The sequence below is a fragment of the Eptatretus burgeri genome, chromosome 5 (assembly GCF_056783735.1).
Source record: "Eptatretus burgeri isolate ZD-2024b chromosome 5, Ebu_testis_v1, whole genome shotgun sequence".
Classification (NCBI taxonomy): domain Eukaryota; kingdom Metazoa; phylum Chordata; class Myxini; order Myxiniformes; family Myxinidae; genus Eptatretus; species Eptatretus burgeri.
The window spans coordinates 66,057,864-66,081,837 of NC_140965.1; the positions used below are offsets into that span (position 1 = coordinate 66,057,864).

At 45.8% G+C, this 23,974-nt stretch overlaps 1 protein-coding gene across 1 annotated transcript in view; it reads left to right on the forward strand.

Moving 5' to 3' along the window:
* The window catches only part of LOC147026597 (neurogenic locus notch homolog protein 1-like), an 85,548-nt gene that overhangs the window by 47,965 nt on the left and 13,609 nt on the right, over positions 1–23,974 (forward strand). Inside the window, exons 7-28 of the mRNA XM_085882167.1 lie at positions 2,544–2,699; positions 2,791–2,976; positions 3,954–4,067; positions 6,788–6,901; positions 7,929–8,162; positions 9,077–9,187; positions 9,522–9,714; positions 10,579–10,724; positions 14,277–14,390; positions 14,522–14,641; positions 14,840–14,992; positions 15,167–15,395; positions 15,498–15,699; positions 16,568–16,718; positions 17,459–17,643; positions 17,955–18,087; positions 18,393–18,650; positions 19,107–19,219; positions 19,525–19,774; positions 22,615–22,921; positions 23,087–23,449; positions 23,625–23,767. Of these exons, the coding sequence (XP_085738293.1) occupies positions 2,544–2,699; positions 2,791–2,976; positions 3,954–4,067; positions 6,788–6,901; positions 7,929–8,162; positions 9,077–9,187; positions 9,522–9,714; positions 10,579–10,724; positions 14,277–14,390; positions 14,522–14,641; positions 14,840–14,992; positions 15,167–15,395; positions 15,498–15,699; positions 16,568–16,718; positions 17,459–17,643; positions 17,955–18,087; positions 18,393–18,650; positions 19,107–19,219; positions 19,525–19,774; positions 22,615–22,921; positions 23,087–23,449; positions 23,625–23,767 (3,975 nt within the window). The remainder of the gene's footprint in view (positions 1–2,543; positions 2,700–2,790; positions 2,977–3,953; positions 4,068–6,787; positions 6,902–7,928; positions 8,163–9,076; positions 9,188–9,521; positions 9,715–10,578; positions 10,725–14,276; positions 14,391–14,521; positions 14,642–14,839; positions 14,993–15,166; positions 15,396–15,497; positions 15,700–16,567; positions 16,719–17,458; positions 17,644–17,954; positions 18,088–18,392; positions 18,651–19,106; positions 19,220–19,524; positions 19,775–22,614; positions 22,922–23,086; positions 23,450–23,624; positions 23,768–23,974) is intronic.

The following is a 23,974-nucleotide window of genomic DNA, read 5'->3' on the forward strand; positions in this document are numbered from 1 at the left end:
AGAGCTGTTCTTGGTACTTTGGCAAAGTACAAAATTATTGCCTTGATCCAACAAGGCACTCCATCGGTGGCATAACCACACCTGCACAAGTGATGCAACTCACATTCAGGTACTGCACACGATTGAATAAACCCCTTGCTCTGATCAAAATAACCACCAACAGCTTAAAAGTCTCTTTCGATAACATGAGATTGTCCTTATGGTTGATCACGTCTTGGGTGTCATGCGAAAAGCTAAACGAATATTGGGTACCATCATGGTGTTTTACTTGCCTAAAAGGGACTCTGTGGACCAAACCCCTGAGAATCGTACTTTTTTTCTCATTGACGAAAATTTGTCACGATTCAAAATGTCAATTTTTTTTTAAGTTTGCATTTATATGCATTTAAATTATATTTAAAGACAAATTAGAAAGACTAGTTGTGGAATTACAAAGATCACGTCATCATAGCGAACAAGGACAGGGTGAAGGCAACAATATGGGGAGCTTATCAAGGAAGCAAGGAGTCTGGATGAGGATTCGAAGAAGTATAGAGGGGCATTTATGGGAGATGCAGAAGATTTGTGTGGAAGGATATTGGGGAAGGGCACAACACCAAGGAATATAAGCCAGGTTTGGTAGACTGAGGAAGGAGTGAAAGTAATTTATGAGAACGTGGAGTTTTGGAAAAGGGTAGAGGAGATGAAGGAAAGAGGAGGACAACCAGATGCAGTGTTGTTGCACTTTTACAGGCAGAATAAGAAAGTGGCAAAAAGAGCTGTAGATAAGGCAAAGAATTATATGAAAGCAGATGTATACAGCAAGCTAGATGAGGATGGTGGGAAGAAGATGATCTATAAATAGCTTGAGACAGGGATGGGGATAATAAGAATGTGAAAATGGGTTGGGGGTGGGGGGGGTGTGAAAGTGAGATGTGAAAATGGGGTAGAAATTACGGAGGTAGTGCAGTCAGTGTGAAAAAAGATGGAGCGAGCGCAAGGCATTGATGAGGTACATGCAGAGATGCTACTTCAAGTGGGAAAGATCGGAGTCAGTTGGATAAAGAGGCTGCTAAATATATGTATGAGAGAAGGTAAGACTCTGGAGGAGTGATAGACTGATCTAATTGTGCTAATATGAAAAAGGAAGGGAGACATGCAAGATCCAGGGAAGTACCAAGGCATCGCGTTCCGGAGTCGTGTGATGAAGCTCCTGGAGAGGACACCGAAAAATGTGGAGCGGGAGATAGGTTGAGAACAACAGGTTGAGAAAGGCAAGAGGGCTGATGGACGGGATGTTTACGTGAAGAGAGTTGGAAGAGAAGAGGTTGGAGATGCAAGGGGAAATAGTACTCGGACTTGTGGACCTTGAGAAGGCTTATGGCACGGCCCCGAGAGAGATGGTGATAGCAATGCTGAGATGGATGGGAGTGCCAGAAGCAGAAGATAGCATGGTGGAAGGCATATACGAGGGAACGAAGGAAAGAGTTTTAGTTGAACCTGGAAGTTTTGATTGAACCAGAGTAGTTCTGCATTAACATCGATTTGAGGCAGGGAAGCACACTCAGCCCACTATTGTTCATTATGTTGATTGAACTAGTCAGCATGAAAGACATTCTCAGGAAGCTACTGTGTGCAGATGATCTGGCGATCGTGGAGAGCGAGCAGGAGATGCAAAACGTGCTGGAGGAGTGGAAGGAGATGTTTGAGAAGTATGGACTGAAGATGAGCCTGGAGAAGATGAAGGTCATGTGAGTTGGACAGCAGAGAGAAACTGAACATCAGATTGGAGGGGAAAGAGATAAGGCAGGGAAATAGATTTGTGTGCTTTGGTGGAATGGTGACCGGTGATGATGAGAGTGAAGAGGGTTGATAAGAGGATGGACAAATTGAGGGAGGAGATTGATGTGCAGATGAGCTTGACTGGAAAATTATTAATGAGCTTGCTGAAATAGGCAGGGAACCTGACCATTGCAAATGGAGGACTTCCTAAGAGAGCTGGTGTATTGAAAAGGGGGAGACTGTAGTTGAGATTGGAGGATTGTGTGAGGAGGGACTTCAGAAAGGTGTATGGTGATGGAAAATGGAGAGATGGCTGGTGGTATATGGTGGTGGAAGGATGGTCTATAGGACAGAGCAACAGCTCAGTACAAGCTGTTGCCTCACCCCATATAAAGGGATTTATGGAGGATCACGTGCAGAATTTATGGAGAATCAGAAGAACATAATATTTCTTCTGATCTTTCTTATGATGATATTCCACTCGTGGAGGATCACGTGCAGGGCAAGGACATTAGGAGACATCATTGTACTTTTCCACTGATCATGAAGACATTAGTAGACAATGGGCAAATGGACAGTGAACACAGTATGTGGGATTTGAACCTGGTTTCCAAGAAGCATGAAACAAGTGCTCAGATGTGAATATCAAATCACTCAACACTAAAGATCCTGCCATGCATTTACTCATTTGCTCCTCGTACGACTTTAATTTTCCATAGACTTTGAGCAGGAACATAGTTATTTTATTATCTTCTGTTTCTTTGCATATTGTGGCTCGGCAGGCCTGCTCTGCCACCTGGATGATGATTGTGTGAGCGACCCCTGCCAGGAAGGTGCTTTGTGTGACCCAAACCCTATCAACGGAGATGCCATTTGTACGTGTCGCCCTGGCTTCACTGGCTCATCTTGCAGCGAAGATATAGACGAATGCACGATTGGTAAGGCCAAAAGGATTTTTCACCCGGTAGGATGCTTTTCATTGTACCTTCTGATTGGCCGTAAGATCCCAAGACTTTTCTCTCACTCCAGGTTCAAATCCATGTGAGCATGGCGGGAAATGCCGCAACACTCAGGGCTCATTCCGATGTGAGTGTGCCGCTGGGTACACTGGCCCGCGATGCGAGACTGATGTGAATGAGTGCTACTCTATGCCATGCCGCAACGATGCCACATGTCTAGATCAGATTGGAGAGTTCACCTGCATCTGTATGCCTGGTGAGTCATAAAATAGTGCTTTGCGTTCTCTGCACACCGAAGCTCCAAAATGCCCTTAAAAGATGTGTGTTCGTTTAATATTTTATTAACATATGTGACCATTGTGCTCTGTCTGCCTCTTTTGCTTGCTGGGTGGTATTACATTTTGGAGATTTTTCTTTCACTTGTCCTCACATTGTGTATCATTGTGTATCATCTCACTTATTAATTTGAAGGCATCGCTCTCTTTCTCATTCTGATCTCAGCCGTCGCTCTCTCTCTAGCTCTGTATAGTTCTCTCTGGTGCTCCCTAGCCCTCTCTAGCCCTCGCTCTCCCTTCCACTCACTCTCTATTACTCTCTATTTCTCTCTCTCTCTCTCTCTCTCTCTCTCTCTCTCTCTCTCTCTCTCTCTCTCTCTCTCTCTCTCTCTCTCTCTCTCTCTCTCTCTCTCTCTCTCTCTCTCTCTGTGTGATACGTGCTCACACTCTCTTAGGCTCTCTCTTGTGTGCTCTCTCTCACTCTTTTGTGCTCTTACTCACTCTCATGTTTGCTGTATCTCTTGAGCTCTCTCTCAATCTCCCGTACTCTCTCAATCTCTCGTGCTTTCTCAAACTCTGCTCCTCTCCCCATCTCTCTTCCTCTCCCCATCTCTTGCCCTCATCCTATCCCTCACGCAATCCCTCACCCCATCTCTCACCCTGGACCCCTCTCCCTCCCTCACCCTGGCCCTCTCTCTCTCTCTCTCTCTCCCCCTCTCTCTCTCTCTCCGCCCCCTCTCTCTCTCTCTCTCTCTCTCTCTCTCTCTCTCTCTCTCTCTCTCTCTCTCTCTCTCTCTCTCTCTCTTTATCTCCCCCCCTCACCCTGGACCTCTCTTCCTCGACCTCACTCTCTCTCTCTCTCTCTCTTGTGCCATTTCTCTCTCATCCTCCTCTCTTTTGCTCTTTCTCACCCCTTCCTATTACTTTAACTCGATCTTTCTTATGCTGTCTCTCTCAGGGTTCGCAGGAACATACTGTGAGGTTGACATCGACGAATGTGAGAGCCAGCCATGCCTGAATGGTGGAAACTGCACCGACCGTATCAAATCATTCGTTTGCCATTGCCCTCCTGGTCAGTCCATGATGTATACCTTTACACACATAAAACAAATGGATGTACATGTACCACTTCACTCAAGATGAGTCACAGGAAAGTATTGCCTTGTGGAAGTGGATTGGAAGGTGGGAGGGGGCATGTCCCAGAGAAGGAGAACAAACTGGCCTTTGTATCTTGGTCTGGTGCCTTGGCTTGAATCCAAGTCCTACTCAGACTAATAACTCCCCCACCCCCAACTCCACCTTCTTCCTCCCCACCTACTTCTTTCCCATTCTTTCTCCATACTCATTTACAATCAGAGCAGACGTAGTGTTACACCATTGAAGAGTATGGCGGTGTGGATCAAGCGGCTGAGGGTGTGTGGGACACGTAACTGGGGTCAAAACATTCCTGAAGTTTTGTAACATTACTTATTGTCCTGGAGCTCACCGTATTCTTTCTCCTATGTTTAGGGGAAATATGCCGAGCAAAAGGCGATGAACTTACAAATCACTAGCTTTGAGGGACATGCTTTTTGCTTGTTTGGCTCTCTCTATCCGTACCTTTGTATGGGTCACGATGCAGCCTTTGTTCCATTGTGCCACGATTCATTTATTATGCCTCATTGGATGTCGACCCTTAGTTTTTATCGTTTTTAATTAACTCTGTAGGTCCATTCCTGACTATTTTCACCTGATGGTTTGAATTATATATATTTGTTGTTCAATCTTTCGCTGATTCCAGTTAACTTTCACGACTTTGAATTAATGTATAATTTCAGGAACGCTGGATATTTATTTTGCACTGTTTGTATTCCTTCTGGAAACTACAGTCAAAAATTTGTTTATTATTGACTCCCTCAACCACATACACTGTGTGTATAACCACAGCTTTGACTCTCACAACCACACATGCACTGTGCAATTACTGACTCCCCCAACCACACATTATGTACATGTAATCGCAGCTTTGACTCCCACAACCACACGTGCACTGTAACCACAGCTTTGACTCCTGCAACCACACACTCACTGTGGAAGTAATGTAACTACAGCTTCTTAATTCTTATTCTGACTATGCTCATGAGTGCATCCACTGACCCAGGGTTATTATTTCTGTAGTTTGATGGAGGGAGAGGTAGGAGATGGGGGTTGTGGGGTTGACTGCCTCGAGTCCTGACAACCATTCCCAATCTTAGAACCGCAGTGGTGATTAAATTATGCTAAATAAATGGTGAGTTCCAAATGGAATATCGGATCAGATCGGCGCACCCAAAATTAATCAAATGTGCTCTGGGAATATAAATAATCGAGCTGATGATATTTGGATTGTGTTTGATGACCTTTTTTTTTTTTGACCCTTCAACTTGAACTCAACCAGTCATCTGTGTTATTGTCCAAATCCTAACCTTCCCAAGGTATTTCAGAATCATCAGAATGGAAGGAGGCAGATTAAGCAGAAGTGTGACTGACCACCATCATGTTTGAATTGTCATTTCGTTATTCAGCTTTTACTTTGATGCAATATGATATAACATTCATGTTGTAGCATTTTATACCTTGGGGAGGTTCAGGGCTTTGGATATTGACAAATTCTCCAGTAACCTTGTACCAGTGTTTGTTCTGTGACCAGGACTAGTACATCCATGACTTACTAATTTCCTCGTCTTTTCACTCGATGCTTTTTTGTGGCCCTTCCCGCCTTCCTCCTCGTGCTCCATCCACTGTTCCTCCTTCCAGCGCAACTCCTGCTGACAGGCATTGGAGTTGTGCTCCCAATGTAGGCGAGGAGCTTGGGGTGGGTGAGTGGAAGGTGGGGGGTGGTGAGGTAGTTGGGGAGCTGCACCATTGGCAGGATTCCTCATTGTCTGCGAGAAATACTAAAGTTCATTGTCACGGTGGAAGAGGGGTTCAACATTTGAGAGTTGGGTGGGGGGGAGGGGGAGGGGGCTTGTAGGGAGCTGAAAGGAGCCTGCAATGAAGGAGGTTGAGTTTAATTTCGCCATTTGTAAACTGCCATGCCCAGACATGCCCTTTGCCGCACTATGAGTACTTTGATGTGGGCTTCTTTATTGAAAACACGATAGCCATATTGATTTTCAGAGTAGAGGAGGGTGTTTGTAGAAAGGTGCGAGTGAAAGTTTAAGTGCGAGGTTGTAGCCTAGTCTGCGCAGGAGGAAGGAGAAGGACAAGAGGAAGTGAAGTGGTCGTTGTTGGGTGGGGATGAGAGCATCGAGGGAGATATTTAGTGTAATCCTTGTTGGGTGGCATGGAGTGAGGGTAGTGATGAATTGAAAATAGAAAAATGGTGATAAGGAAAAGACAGATGGAATGGAGGGCGAACATGAACCGTTGAGATGTGAGTAGAAGAGAACAGGAATGAAAGGATTGGACATTGAGAAAGGAAAAAGAAATAAGAAAGGAGATGTAAGATGGTGTACGCATTCCACCAGGCTGACACAAACTACAGCATTTGCCAAAAGTTTTTTTTTTTTTTTACAAGTAGAGTTATGTTTGAGTTTGTTTAATCAAATCTGTCACCATGCTGGTTTAACCAAATATTCTGCCTGGAGAGCTGCATATTTCAACGAAAAGTTTTGTTCTACAATGTTATGCTCTTTGGCAGGTGGGGGTTGTGGGGGGGGGGGTCTTTCGGAGGTACTGGATTGACCTTCAGGAGTGAGAAAATAATCCTCACTCTCATCTGGCCTCCTCAGGCCAGACTTGACCGTGCGTTCTGTGTGCCTTTGTGGGCAGGGTTCTCGGGCGCCATGTGTCAGATCGACATGGACGAATGTACGCAGACGCCGTGTCTCAACGGAGCCAAGTGCATCGACGGGCCAAATTCGTACTCCTGCCAGTGCAGCGAAGGTAGAACACATTAATCAGTATGACCACTCTATGAAATAGACCCCATACTTTTGTTGCCTTCCCTTATTTAAGGAATTTCTACATGGCAGAGTTTTAAGCTTTGAGTTAGATAAAGCAATGCATGTGTGAGGGGGGAGGAAGATGGCAGCAGGAAAGTGATGGGTTGAGAGAGAGAAAGAGATTGAGAGGTTGTGCTGGTGGGGTTCAGGCCTGGCGAGGAACGCAGGAGCCCTTTGTTTCCTCGAGCTTCGTTGGCACCGGGGTCGCACAGTGCCTGGGAAGGGCTCCCGGAGTTCATGCTAATCAGGCTAGGATAGGCTATGACTGGCCTGGAGAGAGGGGGGGCGGTGGTTTGGCTTTGAGGATGCAGGAAAGGGGAGAGTGGGGAGAGACTGCCATCTCAATGGGAATTTGAATTGCACGGTTCAGTGTTTGGGGGCTGGGGAGAAGGTGGAGGGTGGTGGGGGAGAGCCGACGGAGTCTGTGGGAATCTGAAAGAGAGTGGGGAGAGGCCTGCAATAGAATAGATTTGGGTTTGGGTTGATGGCTACTTGGACTTTCTCACGAAAATGGCGGGAAATTCCAAATGTTTTTGTTTGAAAGTACAAACTTTTTTTGCTGTCAGTCATATTTGTACATCGAGTCGCATCTTTGTTTGCACACTTTGTTGTGTTCATTGCATTGTGACATTCAATGCATGCTGATAATTCATTTCATTGCCATTTTTATAATAATTATAGCAGAACAATTATAAGCCTCCATGTGGGAGAGATGCAGCACAAAGCGAAAAGCAAAGGCCTGTATTATTATTGATATGTCAACATGGCTCAACCTTTTTGGGGAGGTGGTGAGGGTAGGGGGGGGTTAGGGGTGGGACCATGCTGTTATATGGGGCATTGTGGGGAAAGTTAGTGGGGGTCATAGGTTTTCAGCTTGGTGTTTGTTGCTCACCACTAATTTCTTCCCATTTTATTTTGGACACACTTTTCTCGCTTCATGTTTGCTGGCCTCGGTCACCTTGCACCAGGCTTTGCGGGTCGGCTTTGCGAGGTGAACGTGGACGAGTGTGCCCAGCAGCCGTGCCACCATGGCTCCTGCATAGATGACATAGCTTCATTCTCCTGCATCTGTCTGCCGGGGTACACGGGTCAGCTGTGTGATGCACAGCTGGATGAGTGTGCAAGCTCTCCTTGCCAAAATGGTGCCCGCTGTCTGGACCTGGTGGCACGCTACCAATGTGTCTGCCCTGAGGGAACCTCCGGTGGGTGCAAACACTTTGTCGTGTTATTACTCCCGTGATCCCATGATTCGTGTTCATTCGATGTTACCCGTTAGCCCGTCCTCCGCGCAGCGGAAGACGGGATTTTGCAATCACTTCTGTGTGTCTGTCCGTGCCGTAAGTTTTTTTTTTAAATAATTTGAGCATTTGTCATCAAATTTTCAACAAAGCTTTATTATGAGAATATGGAGAAGGAAAATTAATAATTTTGTTAAAATAATTTTCATGATTAATATTATTATTTGTTATTATTATTGTTTGATCCTTTTTTGGCCTTTTTTGCTCTGTTATTTTTGAACATTTTTTTTTTCCCCCCAGCAAACCACTTGTCCGATTGACACAAATTTTTCAGAGTCGGAGTGATGGCCCCCTCCCCCTCCCCCCGCCCCCACCCAATGGAGAATATTTTAATGACAATTGTGATGTCATACAAAGGTCATGCGGCACGGCAGCCGTCTTGGATTAAGCACAAAAAATTAAAATTATATCTCTGAAACCGCTGATTGGAAAAATTTTAAACTTGCCACATCTCATTCCACTCCCAATGGAGAATATAGGGTTGTAAGGAAGACGACATCAGTGAAGTGGTAGACCAGCCATGAATGTTTTAATCAAAATCCTTGTTTGCCATTGATATTCAGTGTGTATGTCCAGGCCATAACATTTTTTTTTTTTTACCAATTAAGCTTTTGTGATCAAATCTTCAACAAACCTTTATTATGAGATTGTGGAGAACACAAATGAATAACATGTATGAATTTTTTTTTAACTGTCATTTTCGCCAAGTTTAGTTTGAGTACAAAGCGGATGTGGACGGGCTTTGCATTTTCAGATGCTTTCTCATTTTCATTGTGTCCATAACTTTGACTCTTACCGGCGATGTCACTTCCTATCAGGGGTGAATTGTGAAATCAACTTTAATGATTGTGAGAGCAACCCCTGCCTGCACGGCCACTGCATTGATGAGATCAATGGCTACAAGTGCATTTGCCAGCCTGGCTACACAGGTTTGTACACATCATGGCCTGTATTTCCAAACCCCATTTAAGTACCTTGTATCAAACTGTTCATACGTCACCTCTTATGCCCATTCACTGCCTCAGGAACAAACTCGAAGCCAACGAAGCTCTGAATGAAAGAGTATAGTTTTGTATGGTTAGATGGTTTATGCAAGGGATGATGAGCAATTGAAGAAAAGCAGATTTACATTATTTAATGATAATAAATACAAACGGAGTGACATCCAACAACACATTGTGCAAACCTGAGCTGTTAACGCCTCCCTGCCCCCCTTTTCTTCTGTCCATCCTTCACTATCGATATGCCCTTTGACCCTCACAGGTTCTGAATGTGAAACAGAGGTGGATGAGTGTGCATCCCAGCCATGTCAGAATGGAGGGGTGTGCCACGATGCAATAAACAACTTTTACTGCGAGTGTCTGGAGGGATTTTATGGCCCACTTTGCTATGCCAAAACCGATGAGTGCTACAGCAGCCCGTGTGTTCATGGCATGTGCCACGATGCACCTGGAATGTGTGTATCTTCTGGCATTTATATTTCATTTCCACACACCCCTCCCCACACCCCATGACTTTAACCCTCACCTGCCCTCCCTTGCAAATGCCACCTTCCCAGATGCTTACCCCCTCCTATACTGATGGCTGACCGATAGCTTACTTACTGATAGGTCCGATTGGCAACCATTGTATATTTATTGGGCACCGTGAGTGTTTTATGCCAATCAGGAATAGGGAAAGTTGTAGCAAGCCATATATCCTGGATTGTGATTGGAGGAAAGCATTCGGCATGTCGAGTGAGCCTTGGCAGCCTGGGGCAGTGGCCCCTAGACCTATTAACATTACGATGTGTTCACCGCAAGGATTTGGTTGATGTAGTTAGTTCGAGTTCATTTCAATATGGCGAACGTTAGACTTGTTTTTAAAGGAGAGAGAGATCATCGGTATATTTTACCATGTTCGGTGATTGGTGACAGCTAGCCAGGTGATCTTCGAAGATGGTTGTGAAGGAAAACTACAGAAAATATGTGCCATTTCGCTCCTGCCTGTACTCATTGCCTGTACAATTGTCACATCCTGTACTCATTGATGTTGTTGTTAAAAGTCAATCTTGTCAATTTCCAAATTATTTGTAAAATAATAGTTATTTAAAGTCTGTATTACAGTTTTTACCAACATTAATTGCGTGACGTCAATAAAGGTTAGGACCATGGTAGAGTTGGTTATTCAGGTCGTTTTAGGCCTTCTGAGAAATGTCATGGCCCATAATACTTGCTTTCTTATTCCCTAGGAATCTTTCCCAGTAATTTTTGTTTCTTCACTCCTACAATAACCTTTTAAACAAATGCTATTTATGGCTCACATAGATCAATGGGTGCAGGTTTGTGTGCGAGTGCGAAGCTGGCTGGGAGGGCAAGCGCTGTGAGCGAGATGTCGATGATTGCCACTCGATGCCGTGCCTGCATGGTGGAACATGCCACGATCTTCTCCGTGGCTTCACTTGCCATTGCCTGCCTGGTTTTAAGGGTGAGAGATGTTAAAGAAAAAGTGTTTGCTGGGAATGTTGGTTAAAAAGTACAACTATGGTGAAATTACCTTGGGATGTCTGATTAATTATTACCTCCACCACCAAAGGTGTATGGAGGTGATGTTTTTCACCCCTGTCTGTTTGTTTTTTTTTTTGTGAACAAAATATCTCAAAAAGTTGTGGACGGATTCGGACGAAACTTGGTGGGCAGATTGGGTACGTTACAAGGAAGAATGTATTATATTGTTGCGGTCTTCGCGCCCGCCGGCGTGCGACGGCCACGTAACTCGAATCGCGGCACGTCGCCCACCGGACGGACAATCCAGTCGTGACCCTCTCGGACTAACGCCGGGAACCAGTCACGGGTGGACCTTTCGGTCTCACCGCGATCGAGCCAATCAGCCCCCGCGTGGGATAGGGTTGCTCGCCAAATTCGAACTACCTAAGTACCCACGCGGAGGGTAGACCGGGCGATCGCACCTCGCCGCAGGTCGACTTCGGACACGGGCCACTTAAGCGACCCGTTCCGTACTATCAGAATAACCGAGCGGTGTTATCGTCGACCTCGACGGTTCGATTAATTATCGGGCGTATTCAGCCCACTACCAACCCTTTACGTGAAGCAAGATGGGGATTCAATGGAGGAAAAGACGAAGCGAAGCGGGAAAACAGTTCAACAATAAAGCACATTTATTCGCGACGAACGGAAAGCACACAAATACAATTCCACCAAATGCACACAAAAAAGAAAACACAATTCCATTTACACAAAAAGCAAACATAAAAGTGAAAACACAGTGCAGAGCTAATACCGACTACCGAGCACACGGCAACACTTATACAATTCTACTTCACAGACGGCGCCGACAACACATACCCAAAACCAAGGAAAAGAAATACCCTCAAGAATGAGGTAGGCCTGAGGCCGAGACCGGGTCGGGCCTACCCGTCTGGTGATGAGACGCGGAGCGGCGATGGCCCCGCAACCCGCGGGCCTCGTGGACAGTGCCTGGCAGGGGGTGGGAACGGGGCCCCCTTGGTCGCACTATCTCAGCGCGGGGGGAAACAGGATGGGGTTGCTGATGCTCGGGGTATAGAGGATCTTTATTATCCCTGGTGTGCGTCTCCACCTCGGCCAGGTCGCGCTGCCGGCCTCCCTCGGGCGTGCAGCTCCTGGCACCGACGCGAGCACCCCCTCGTCCGACTCTCTTCAGCTTCTCCAGCCACTGCAGGCTTCGGGCTCCAGACTTCTTTCGTTCTCGTTTGCGACTCTCCCTCCGTTCTCGTTCCCTGCTGACTCTCTTCTGACTGACGAACACCGTCCTTTTATCCCCCCGTAACTTCGCCTTTGACCCCCTCCCTTTGACCTTTCACCTCGCTCCCCATTGGCCCGAGAAAAAGTGGGCGTGAAGGCTTTTTGATCCACAAATTTGCATATATCGATCGTTCTGGAGGCGGGGCCAAATCGCCCCTCGCTCACCGATTGGACGGCAAAAAGTGGGCGTGTGTCGTTTTTGATCCGTTTTTGAAGCACAAAATCCGTGATTTTGTACACACTGTTCGACGCGCGTTCTGCATGAGTCCAACACCGGTACCCACAGCGGGGCAAGAACGGTGGCGATGCTACGGTTGTGAGGTGTGCGTGAAGGTCGTGGCGGTTGTGGTGAAGCGGTGGTTGTGGTCGGTGGTTGATGTTGTGGTTGTGATCATGGCGGTTGGTCCAAAATAAAGATAGTAAAAGAAAAACGGCTATCCTGAAGAGTCGCAGCTCGCATAAATGACATGTATTCCCACTAGACAACGGGTTTGGGCCTAACTACACATGCACTTACCGAGATACCTCACCTAAGGGACCTGAATGGTGGTTTGCGAATCTGGTAACCACAACAATATTTTGGTGAAGATCCTAATTTGGATCCAGATCCAAAAATTATTTAAGTGATTCTTCACCGCTGAGTGATAGACGGAACTTGGTGGATTAGTTGGTTAGGTGACCAGAACAAGCCGATTAGATTTTAGTCAAGGTCCAAATCCAGATCCAGCCTATCGGTGGGATACAAAATGTAAAAGTAATCACCCTGGTGGAGGTATGCGCTCCACTGAGTGCCCTTCTATTTCACTACTGGCATTGTGTCCCCACGCTGACATTTAAAATGTTAGATGATTGTAATGGGTTTAACACCCATTTGCAATTGTACAGAATATTCGCTGTTGCACTATTGGGAACGCATGCGCCTCCAAACTGTCTGTTCGTGGATTTCTCTGTTGCATCGAATCCCATTTAAATGCCCTGGGAGAAGGTAATGAATGTTGGTATATGCTACCCTTCAGACGGCAATGTAAAGCTGGCTGTCCGATCTGTATTTCAGTTGTGGACATTAAAGATCCCAGCACATCTTTTAAAAAAGCAGGCCATTCTTTGCTGGTACCCTAACCAAATTCCCAGCTTGGAGATTAAATGAGATATGTGAGTTATAATAAAAAGATGTGCCTTTTGTTTCATATATATATATATATATATATATATATATATATATATATATATATATATATATATATATATATATATATATATATATATATATATATATATATATATATACACACACACAGTCCTGAAAATATCTGCTGTTCTTCCATTGCTCCAATCGGTTCTTCTGACCACGTGCTTGTCAAAGTGGACATCTCTCTGGCTGTTATCAGAGAACCACCTCAGCGCCGTCGAGTCTGGCATTTCACTTCTACCATCTCTTCTCCGGTCTCGCCCCCCCCACCCCCCCGCTCTGTCTGTGATATGTCACCCCCATATTTCTGCAGGGTGCTCAAGTTCCGCCAGAAACCCCCTTCTGGTAAAACTACCGAAATCACAAATCACTGCTCACCTCCACTCTTTCATTCCTCTTTTTTTCTCGCCTTTGGAATAAACTCCCACTCTCTCTTCAATCCCATTCTTCCCTCCAGGCCTTCAAAACAGCTGTTCACCACCACCTCTTATCTTCCCCCATCCAAAACCACATTCTTTTCTACCCCTGTTAATCCACCCCAACCCCACCTCCTTCAAAGTCCCTGCTTTCCTTCCTGAAAGTCCCTGTAATGTCCATCTTGTATACCCCGTGTTCCCCACCCCATCCCTCTCCCTTCCACGGATCTCCTCATGTCTGTTCCCCAATGTTTTGTCCTTCCCTCTCCTGCCCCTCTTGTCTCATGTCCCCCTTGTTGTGTGTTGTATGTTAGCTCTCATATGAAACTCAACAATGTACACAAAAAATATATATCATAAATGGTAAGAATGGGGTTACTTTCTGAAAGACAAGTAATCGAGTTAATTGGGTGTGGATGTGGCACAGGCGTGATGGGCCAAATGGCCACCTCCTGTATTCAGGTTTTCTTCTATCATCTTGTCTAATTATGACTCAATGCTTCGTACGTATGTGCAGTACAGTACTTACAAACTTGGCTTTGATAGATTAGCTTCCCGATTAATAGATTAGTTTACTGGGCCGGAGATGTGATGTATTTGTAACTGGCGAAATGATTCTGCATCATGACAGGTGCTTCCTGTGAGGAAGATGTGGATGATTGTGCTTTCGCGCCATGCCTACATGGTGGTCAGTGCGTCGATGAAGTGGCAGATTTCTCTTGCCGTTGCCCTCTGCCATACACAGGTACACATGCACCATTGTATGCACACATTTTGAGGTGTTAATGACGACTGGCCATGAAGCAAGCACACCAAGTGTGCAAGCCAAAAGCTTAGCAGATGCCTTGATGTTGGTTTTTTTATTTTTTGTGGCAGGACGACGCTGCGAACTGGCATTGGTACCTTGCGCTTCCCAGCCTTGTCGGCATGCAGGAACATGCCAGCCATCTGCCAATTTCTCCAGCTTCTTCTGCAGCTGCCCCACGGGGTGGCAAGGTGAGAGAAACATTATCTTGGCTTTCTATGTGGCTGTCAAGCTTACTCGTCCAATCATCTTTATTACCTATTACTTTCCAATCAAATGCCTCCTCTCTATTTTGCTTATCTTGTTATGCCCACTTTATCAAAATAATTTCACCTTTACTAACATGTGCCATTTTCACTGGATGGTGTCCTCTTTTGATGCGTGTGAAGGACCCCAATGTGAAACCGACATTGATGAGTGCACCAGACAGCCGTGTCATCACGGTGGCAAGTGTGAAAACACGCCAGGAGCGTACCGTTGCTTGTGCCACCCTGGGTTCTCGGGACATAACTGCCACCTGGATATTGACGAATGCTCTCCGAGTAAGGGTCAGCTGGACGATGGGCAACTTTTGGGGAGGAGATTTGGTTGCTAAGATCCGAGAAACGTCGGATGGTAGTTGGGAGGGAGCAATGCCTCGAGTTAGGACAACAAATATTTGGAGAGAGTAGAGATCTAAAGCGATTTCAGACCCTTGTACTATTTGCCACCTCCAGACCCTTGTAAAAATGGTGGATCCTGCGTGGATGGCCTCAACACATTCTCCTGTGCTTGCCGTCTGGGTTTCCACGGCCGGGAGTGCCAGCACGAGGTGGATGAATGTGCAAGCAACCCGTGCCATAATGGTGGAACGTGCTACGATTACGTCAATAGCTTTGTGTGCAGGTGCCTCCCAGGTTTTACAGGATCACGCTGTGACGTCAACAAGCAGGAGTGCTCCAGCAGGTGAGGGACTTGACAACTTCACAGGAACTTTTCTCGAGGACACCATTATTTTACGATTCATGTGCTTTGAATAGCAATTCGTACTTTGCTCCCTCCACCCAGCTCGTGCCTGAACAATGGAACATGCATGGATGGGATTAACATGTTCAGCTGTCTTTGCAAACTGGGTTTTTCGGGGGAGTACTGTGAGGTCGACCTGAACGAGTGCACCTCACGACCGTGTCTCAATGGTGGAACCTGTGTGGATGCCCTGGGAAACTACAAGTGCTTTTGTTCTCGTGGCTACGTTGGAAACGAGTGCCAGGTGGTTATGGGAGAAATCTTTTGCTTTCACGTCTACAAATCACATGTATTTCGGATAACTTCGAACAGATATCTACTATACTAAAAAAAATAGAATATGTTTGTGTGTGTGTGTGTGTTTGTTTGTTTGTTTGTTCGTCCTTTATAGGCGGCCGAACCGTTGGATGGTATGAGATGAAACTTGGCATGAGTGATCCTTGGGACGTGAGAACGGACATGGGGGGGGGGGGGGGTCAAGGTCAAGGTCACTGGGTCACTTCAATTTCTCAATTTCATCCGATTGAGACGGTACCAACGCCATTCGACAGATAATCAAAATTAAATGACAGTTGATTGACGACATTCACTTCCGACTTCCGGTTTTCGATTTATGATGTCATAAATTGACTAAAACGTCAATTTTTCATGTTTGTTTGTCCTTTATAGACGGCCAAACCGTTGGATAGAATGAGATGAAACTTGGCATATGTGATCCTTGGGAACGGACATAAGGGGATCAGGGTCAAGGTCAAAGGTCACGGGGTCAAGGTCACCGGATAACGTCAATTTCTCAATTTCATCCAATCGAGACGGGACCAACGCCATTCAACAGATAACTGTACCCGTCCATGGGCGGGTACTTTGCTAGTCGTTTGCTAATGGAAGTGAATCAAAGTTAAATAATTGGTCTTGGTGACATTTGGAGATGCTGCTGTGCTGGGTGTTCACATTGAAGTTCATGTTCTTGAGTTTAATTTCAACCTTTGCTGCCATTTCCTGTCCTATCAGTAGAGTACATACTCCATGAGAGTTTGTTTTTGTGTTGGCCTAGATTTGTTCCCATGTGCTAACTAACCCCTTCATTGTGCCCTTCCCATATACTACCGTAGAACGTGGTTGACTGGTGTTCCTCAGCTCCATGCAAGAATGGGACGTGTGTGCAGGAGGCAGCCAGTTTCCGTTGTGTGTGTCCCACCGGCTGGAGTGGCCTTTATTGTGACATTCCGAACGTGCCATGTGCCGTGGCAGCCAAGCAAAGAGGTCTGTCTGTTGGTTAGGTCCCTATTGCTTCATTTGGTCTCATGTTGTATGGACATGCTGACAGTATTTGAACGCAACGAGTGGCCTATCTCTTCTAACCTTTTGCTTGTTTTCTTGAATAGTTCAAGCAAGATTTTTAGCAGGGTGGGGTTGTGGTTGAGGGGGGTATGTGAGGAGGAGTGTGGAGGAGGGGTGGATCGGGGGGAGGGGCTGGTTAATTTCCATTATGGGAATGAGTATTATTGTGCCACAATCTGATCACCAAGTTTGATGACAAAACGTAATGAAGTTCGAGATTTGAAGCTAAATAGTTGCAAAAGTACTGTATACTATAAGGCAATGTTGCAATCAATTATGTTCAGTGATTTGTATTGCTGCTAAGCAGTCAGATAGTGTAATATCCAGGACTTTTCGTGTCATGTCAATTGGTAAAATGAACATGATGACATCTTCTTTGAGCTTCGGCCATCTAGTGGAGGCGTGCTGCGTAGCTGTAGCCCAGCCTAGTTCCGGCACAGAAATGTTTCCAAATTGTTTGTGGAGACAATTAATTAATGTTTGTTTGACAACCAAAAAGAAGGAACAATGCTGCATGCATACAGATATGGACGTGTGTGTGTGTGTGTGTGTGTGTGTGTGTGTGTGTGTGTGTGTGTGTGTGTGTGTGTGTGTGTGTGTGTGTGTGTGTGTGTGTGTGTGTGTGTGTGTGTGTGTGTGTGTGTGTGTGTGTGCTTGCACAGGTGTAAAAGTCTCTCAACTGTGTAAACATGGTGGCCGTTGCGTGGATGCTGGCAATTCCCACTACTGCCAGTGTGCAATGGGGTTCCAGGGAAGTTACTGTGATGAGCAAGTGAACGAATGCTCATCCAACCCATGTCTTCATGGAGCCATATGCCTTGACAGCCTTGCCTCATACATCTGCAAGGTGCTCATCCTACTTGTACTTCTTGTTGTTCTTGTTCTTGTGGTTTTATTCTCCAGAACAGGCCTGTATTTGGAAATATGTTCCGAGGGGATTCACCTCATGATTGCATTGACCTTTGAACTCTGGTTGTACATCATAGCTTGTGTAAAGCTGTCCTGAGTTTGCCGAAATTTGGACAGAATAGTGGGCATGGAAAGTGTAGCACTAAAGTGATTGGCGTCGACATGCAATGTCTAACATTTGTTTTCCTTTGAGAACAAAACGTGACCCACGAATCATCTGTTGAACAAGCCTCCTCTCTGACCCGATAGTGCCCTGATGGTTTCCACGGTGTTAACTGTGAGTCGGAGAAGAATGAATGCCTCTCGAGCCCTTGCCAGAATGGTGGAAAGTGTCTCGACCTCATCAATGGTTACAAGTGTGTGTGTCCACCAGGAACACTCGGTGAGTGCAGCACAGAGACCGTCGCCGTCTCTGCTTTCCGATATCTCATGCACTCTCACGATGTATTTCACATCGAGACTATTTTGACAAGTGGTGGTGATAAAAAGGGTACACGGAGATCAATATGAATTAAGAAGTTACTATTTATTTCTTTGCCACTCCAATAAGCACATAAACCGAGGTGATTGCGCTTTCCATATCAAGCGGCGATTACAATTGATAAGCAACTGATGAAAAATAAATATGATGTTTCATGAGGTATTGTTAGAGCTCCTCTTTTGGAATATGACCACCTGCTTCCACAGGCGTACTGTGCGAGATCGACGAGGACGATTGTTCGTCAAGTATAGACCCTGCCACCAGGGAGCTACGGTGCTTTCACGGTGGCAGCTGTTTGGATCGCATCGGAGGATTTGAGTGTTTATGTCCACCGGGGTTCACCGGGGCACGATGTGAGGGCGACGTGAACGAGTGTGCGTCACATCCTTGTGACGGTCCTGGTTTCCTCGACTGCATTCAACTGGACAACGATTATCGCTGCATCTGCCGCCCAGGTTACACGGGTATGTCTGTCACTCCCAAGGTTTCTCACGTGGATGTTGTTTCCTTTCTCTACCTGATGTCGTAGAGTTGAAAAGCTTCTGGTCACATTCAATTGGAACCAGCTCCAGGTTTAGTTTGATGTTTGTAATTGGTGGTGTGAGAGAAGCACTTCCTGGAGGTTTGTCGGAGTAGTAAGGACACTTGTTATATAAGTGGATGCCGAGTGTATTTTGTTCTGAGTTGTCCCTGTGCATGATACCCTATTCTCCCACAAAGTGAAGCGATCTGTTAATTGCTCTTACACATTCTCCTACAAATTCAAAAAAACTCGTTCTGAAGTTTTTAATTGCCAGGTTTTCTAATCTTGCAAGCTTCATTGTTCCTCAATGGTGTAACGTTTTTATGCACTCCCTTTTTGGAGCTCTATGATTTAGGAAATTTGATGCTGAGTGACAAACGAACAATGTTGTGTGCAGGCCAAAGGTGCAAGGCAGTGGTCAACACATGTGAGGTGGAACCGTGCCAGAACGGAGGAACCTGCATGATTACCGTGAATACACTTCTTGGTTTTAGCTGCCGCTGTGCACCGGTCAGTAGCACCTGTACAGGAGGGTCTGGGCCTTGGGGTAAAGGCTGAGCCAGCGACAGTGTCAGAATGGCCAGAACTGCCATACATATTGTTCCTGCCCATTATAACTGTGAAGATGGCACATATGCCGTGTCTAACCTAAATAACAAGTGAGCAACGTGGCATCACTGCAAAGCAAGAATGTGAATTGTCTGAGCCATCAAGTCATATAGTAACTATCCCGACTGTTACCGTCGCTCTTGAGGAGATTTATTGCATTATTTTTCATTATTTTGGAGCACGTGTTAACATTTCGTGCATTGCAGGGTTACACTGGCCCAACGTGCAAGAAACGCACATTGGCATGTGGGCAGCGTCATTGCCAGCACGGTGGCACGTGTCTGCTGGACCATGCAGGTGGCTCCACCTGCATGTGTTCCATGCCATACACCGGACCCGAATGCGAGTACGTTGTTGGAAATGCATGCCTTCGCATGCCGTGCCTCAACCAAGGAACCTGCCTCGAGACGTCGCAGCCACCGTTTTATACCTGCCGGTGCCATAAAGGCTTATCCGGTACGATAATCTGGTCGTTTGGGTCACATAGTCTGGGTCGAATTATGGGCCATTTTTTGGTTAAGTTGGAAATCTCAGGATTTTGAGAAGGTCGAAGGTCATACATCCTCCATCGAAAGGAACTTGAAAAATATGTCTAAAAACGGAGCAGTATGCAGAGTTTTCCTTTAAAGTGATTTCGGAAGTAAATATAATTTGTTTTTGTCTAACAGTTTATTGTGCTATTAATCCTGAGCTTCTGTTTGTGAAGGCCCAGTCACACCTTGACGTTTTAGCCAGCTTATGCCGATTTTTGGAAAATTTGTCTAAAACGCTGGTACACGTCGAATACGTAATTGGTAAGTTTTGATAACATTGAGAGCACGCTGAAAAACACTGCCATACGTCGTTATACGCTGACTTTAAACGTTGTACTTTTCGGTTGTCCTCAAATTTTCCATGCTTGAAATTTTGAGACTGATGCCAGCGTATGAATCGCACGTTCCGCATAACGCTGGCCATAAGTTGTAGGCACGTCACGCGATCGTTGACACACGTCGACACACGTTACTTGTAAGTTACTCATAAGTCGAAACACGTCGGGGTAATGTTTAGCGTACCGAAACTTATTTCTAACCTATGAGTAACGCGTTATACTCACGTTGCGCGATCGGTGACACACAGACACACGTTACTTGCAAGGTGCTCATAAGTCGAAACACATCAAGGTAATGGTTAGCGTCAGTGTTCCAGACTCCCTGGTTTTTTTTTTCTTGCTTCCTACGGTATGATGATGAAGTGTTCCAGACTCCCTGGTTTTTTTTTTCTTCCTTCCTTCGTTATGATGGTGATTTTGACACTTCGATTTCTCATGCGGTTATAATATAATATAATTAATAGGCTGCCGCTCAACGATTTAGATCATAACCGTACTGTACACTGAACACCGTCATACCGAAGAAAAAAAAAACCGGGAGTCTGGAACACTGACGCTAACAATTACCTTGACGTGTTTTGACTTATGAGCACCTTACAAGTAACGTGTGTCGATGTGTGTCAACGATCGCATATCGTGTGTACAACTTATTCCCATCGCATGTGGAGCGTGTGTCATACAGCAAGTACGTCGTAAAATTTTCAACATGTTTAAAATTACAAGACATACTCCATTTACTACGACGTATGATAGCGTACTTTAGCGTTCTATTCACGCATACCAAACTTACCCATACCGTATTCGACGTGCGCCAGCGATTTAGACGCATTTTTCAGAGGTCGGCATACACTGGCAAGATCGCCAAGGTGTGACTGCGATGTTGACACTTCCATTTCTCCGGCGGTTATGATTTGAATCGTTGTGTGGCAGCCTTTTAATAGGCTACGTCACGTGATCGTCGGCGATGCGTGCAGCGCGCTATGCATAAGTTAGACTATCGTTGGGCATAGGTTGTGAACGCCGACAACAGGCTCAGCATTCGTTGGTATAAGTTATCTATAACACAACGAAACGTTCTGTGTCAGTTACTAATACGTTATGCATCAGACCAAGTCGTTATGAATACGTCCGAATCTTTAAAAAAAACATCAAAAGTTCAACGTAAGCCAGCGTTTTACATACATTTTAATACGTTGCCATCGCTGGCTAAAACGTCAAGGTGTGACTGGGCCTTTACCAGGTTCTTTGTAGTCTAAATTATTGTCCTGTATTATAAAACAGAGAACTGGTAGGATAGCCTTGAGGTATGCACACTCATCTCGCCTTGGTTTGAATCCTAATCTCGGTATAAACTGTCTCCCTGGTGTTTCGCAGGCAGAGCGAGACATCAATGTATGCGCCGTCCTTTGGATGGACGTTGAGCCAGAGGATCCGTCTGCCAGCACTGCTTGTTGGTGGATGTTAAAAATCCCATTGTGTTTTTTCTCGAAGAGTAGGCGAGTTATCGCCGACACCCTGAGCAAATTACGAATTCTTCCACCGAATGACTGCTGAGAAGGCAATGAGAAACCACCCGGCATAACTCCACCTCCAAGCACAACCCTCACCAAGAGACTGCTTCGGCAGCACTGACACTTAGAGTATGGTGCATTCATGACAATGATGATGTATGTGACAAATGCACACCAGCAAATCCCAATATCATACATGCTGAGTGAAGTTACTTTGTGTGTGTGGGGAGCGGGGGGGGGGGGGGTGAGGGGAAGTGTGAGGACCTATACCCATATATTTGGGGTGGGTGGTGTCTGCAGTCCTATTAGGGATTAGCTACACTGTAATTTTTCGCTGCTCTCCATTTTCTTGGTTGCGAGGAATAAGAACCTGATGGACATGACATTTAATCTCACCTTTGATGGGCAAGTTGGTTTTTGAAAACATCCATTCATTGGGACCAGACTCTGTGCAGAGAGTTGGTGCTGCTTAAGCAGTCTCCTTGGCTATTGGACACAATCCTAGATGGGTCACCACTCAGACACAGGATACCAGCAAGCTGGCACTCATGTTTCCGACCACGGAAGGATGACAGGCAGAGTCAACACCCACCCACCTGGTATTAATTCAACATCTGAGGGGGGGATTTGAACTCAGGATCCTGTGATCCCAAGCCCACCACCCTAACCATTAATCCCAACATCAGGCATTTTTGAAAAGTCATATTTTTAGAGCATTCATTTATTGTAAGGGAAATATTTTGAATGGAAAGATGTTGAGAGGGATTGGGGGGGGGGGGAATTGGGCACCACCATCCTTCATCTCCATTGTGCTCATTTAATTCTCCGAGAGCCTTTATTCACTTTATTTTAAACATCAGCAACGACATGGTGATTGCAAAGCTATAAGTGTAATTTTCTCTTCCACCTTACAGGCAGTCGTTGCCAAAATAAAGACGCTCCACTGCCACGACAACCGTTGCTACCCAGCCCCATGGAGCCTCATTGCCCTCTCGCAGAGTGTGCCACCCTCTCCCACAATTCGCAGTGCGATCCCCAGTGCCGCAACCAAGAGTGCAATTGGGATGGAGGGGACTGCTCTCTCGGATTCCTAAAGCCCTGGAAGAACTGCTCTGCCTCACTGGAGTGTTGGCACCTGTTTCAGAATGGCAAATGTGATGAGACATGCAACACACTCGAGTGCCTCTATGACGGCTTTGACTGCACAATATCCAGTTGCAAGTGAGTAGTGTATTTAAGGGGAGGAGGGAAGCATGCTCAGATTGTAGTTGTTTGTTCTTGGGATATCATCTTTAATTTGATTCCAACCCACACCTTCTGCTACAATCTGTTTTAACTGCAAATTTTTTTTTTTTAAACCAACAACACTCCATCCACTCCCTGCAGCCCATTCTACGATGCTTACTGCTCTGACAATTATGGCAATGGGCACTGCGATCAGGGATGCAACAACGCGGAATGTAGTTGGGATGGTGGCGACTGTAGTAGCACATTGCCTGAGCGCTTGGCTTCTGGTTTGCTCGTCCTGGTGGTGAGAATTCCACCCATGCGCCTTCGCAACGAGTCTGCCACCTTCCTGCGGAACCTGGGTGCTGTGCTCCGTGCAATGGTGCGGTTCCAGAAGGATGCGCAGGGACGAGACAAAATTGAGCCTTTTTTCCTCCATGAAGATGGCCATAGTGTGGCACATCTACGGCGAGCGGTCCGGTCTCTTTTCACCTCCTCGGAGATGGAACATCAAGCGAATAGGTGAGCATGCATCTTCTTACACAATCGAGTTGAGCCTCAGAAAAAAAACGTGCACAAAACAAAGGAAACAATCTTCTTGATCTTTCTTTGGACTAATTTTGCAAAAGGCATCTTTGCAATGATTGACACGAACAAGTAGTTGATGCTTCATTGAGATGTGTGCTGCGGGGTGTAGTTCCAAGGTGTACGTGTTGATAGACAACCGCCATTGCTACCAAGAATCCCAACTTTGCTTCACAAGTGCCACTGCAGCTGCAGCCTTTCTCGCAGCGCAGGCAGCCCAGAGCACTCTGCAACTTCCGCTGCTTGATGTTGAAAGTATGTGTGGGTTTGGGAGCTTTTGTGGAGTGTGGCTGCCCTTTGGGGATACTGGGGTCTTGACATAATGCTTCAAGTTAGTGAAAGTTTGAAAATAACTAACCTCTTCATCCATTGACCTTGAATTGGACCCCGTACATCAACAGTATGGCAACTCATCTCCACAGCTTTATTCGCTCAAGATTTTGTAACAACATTCAACATCGC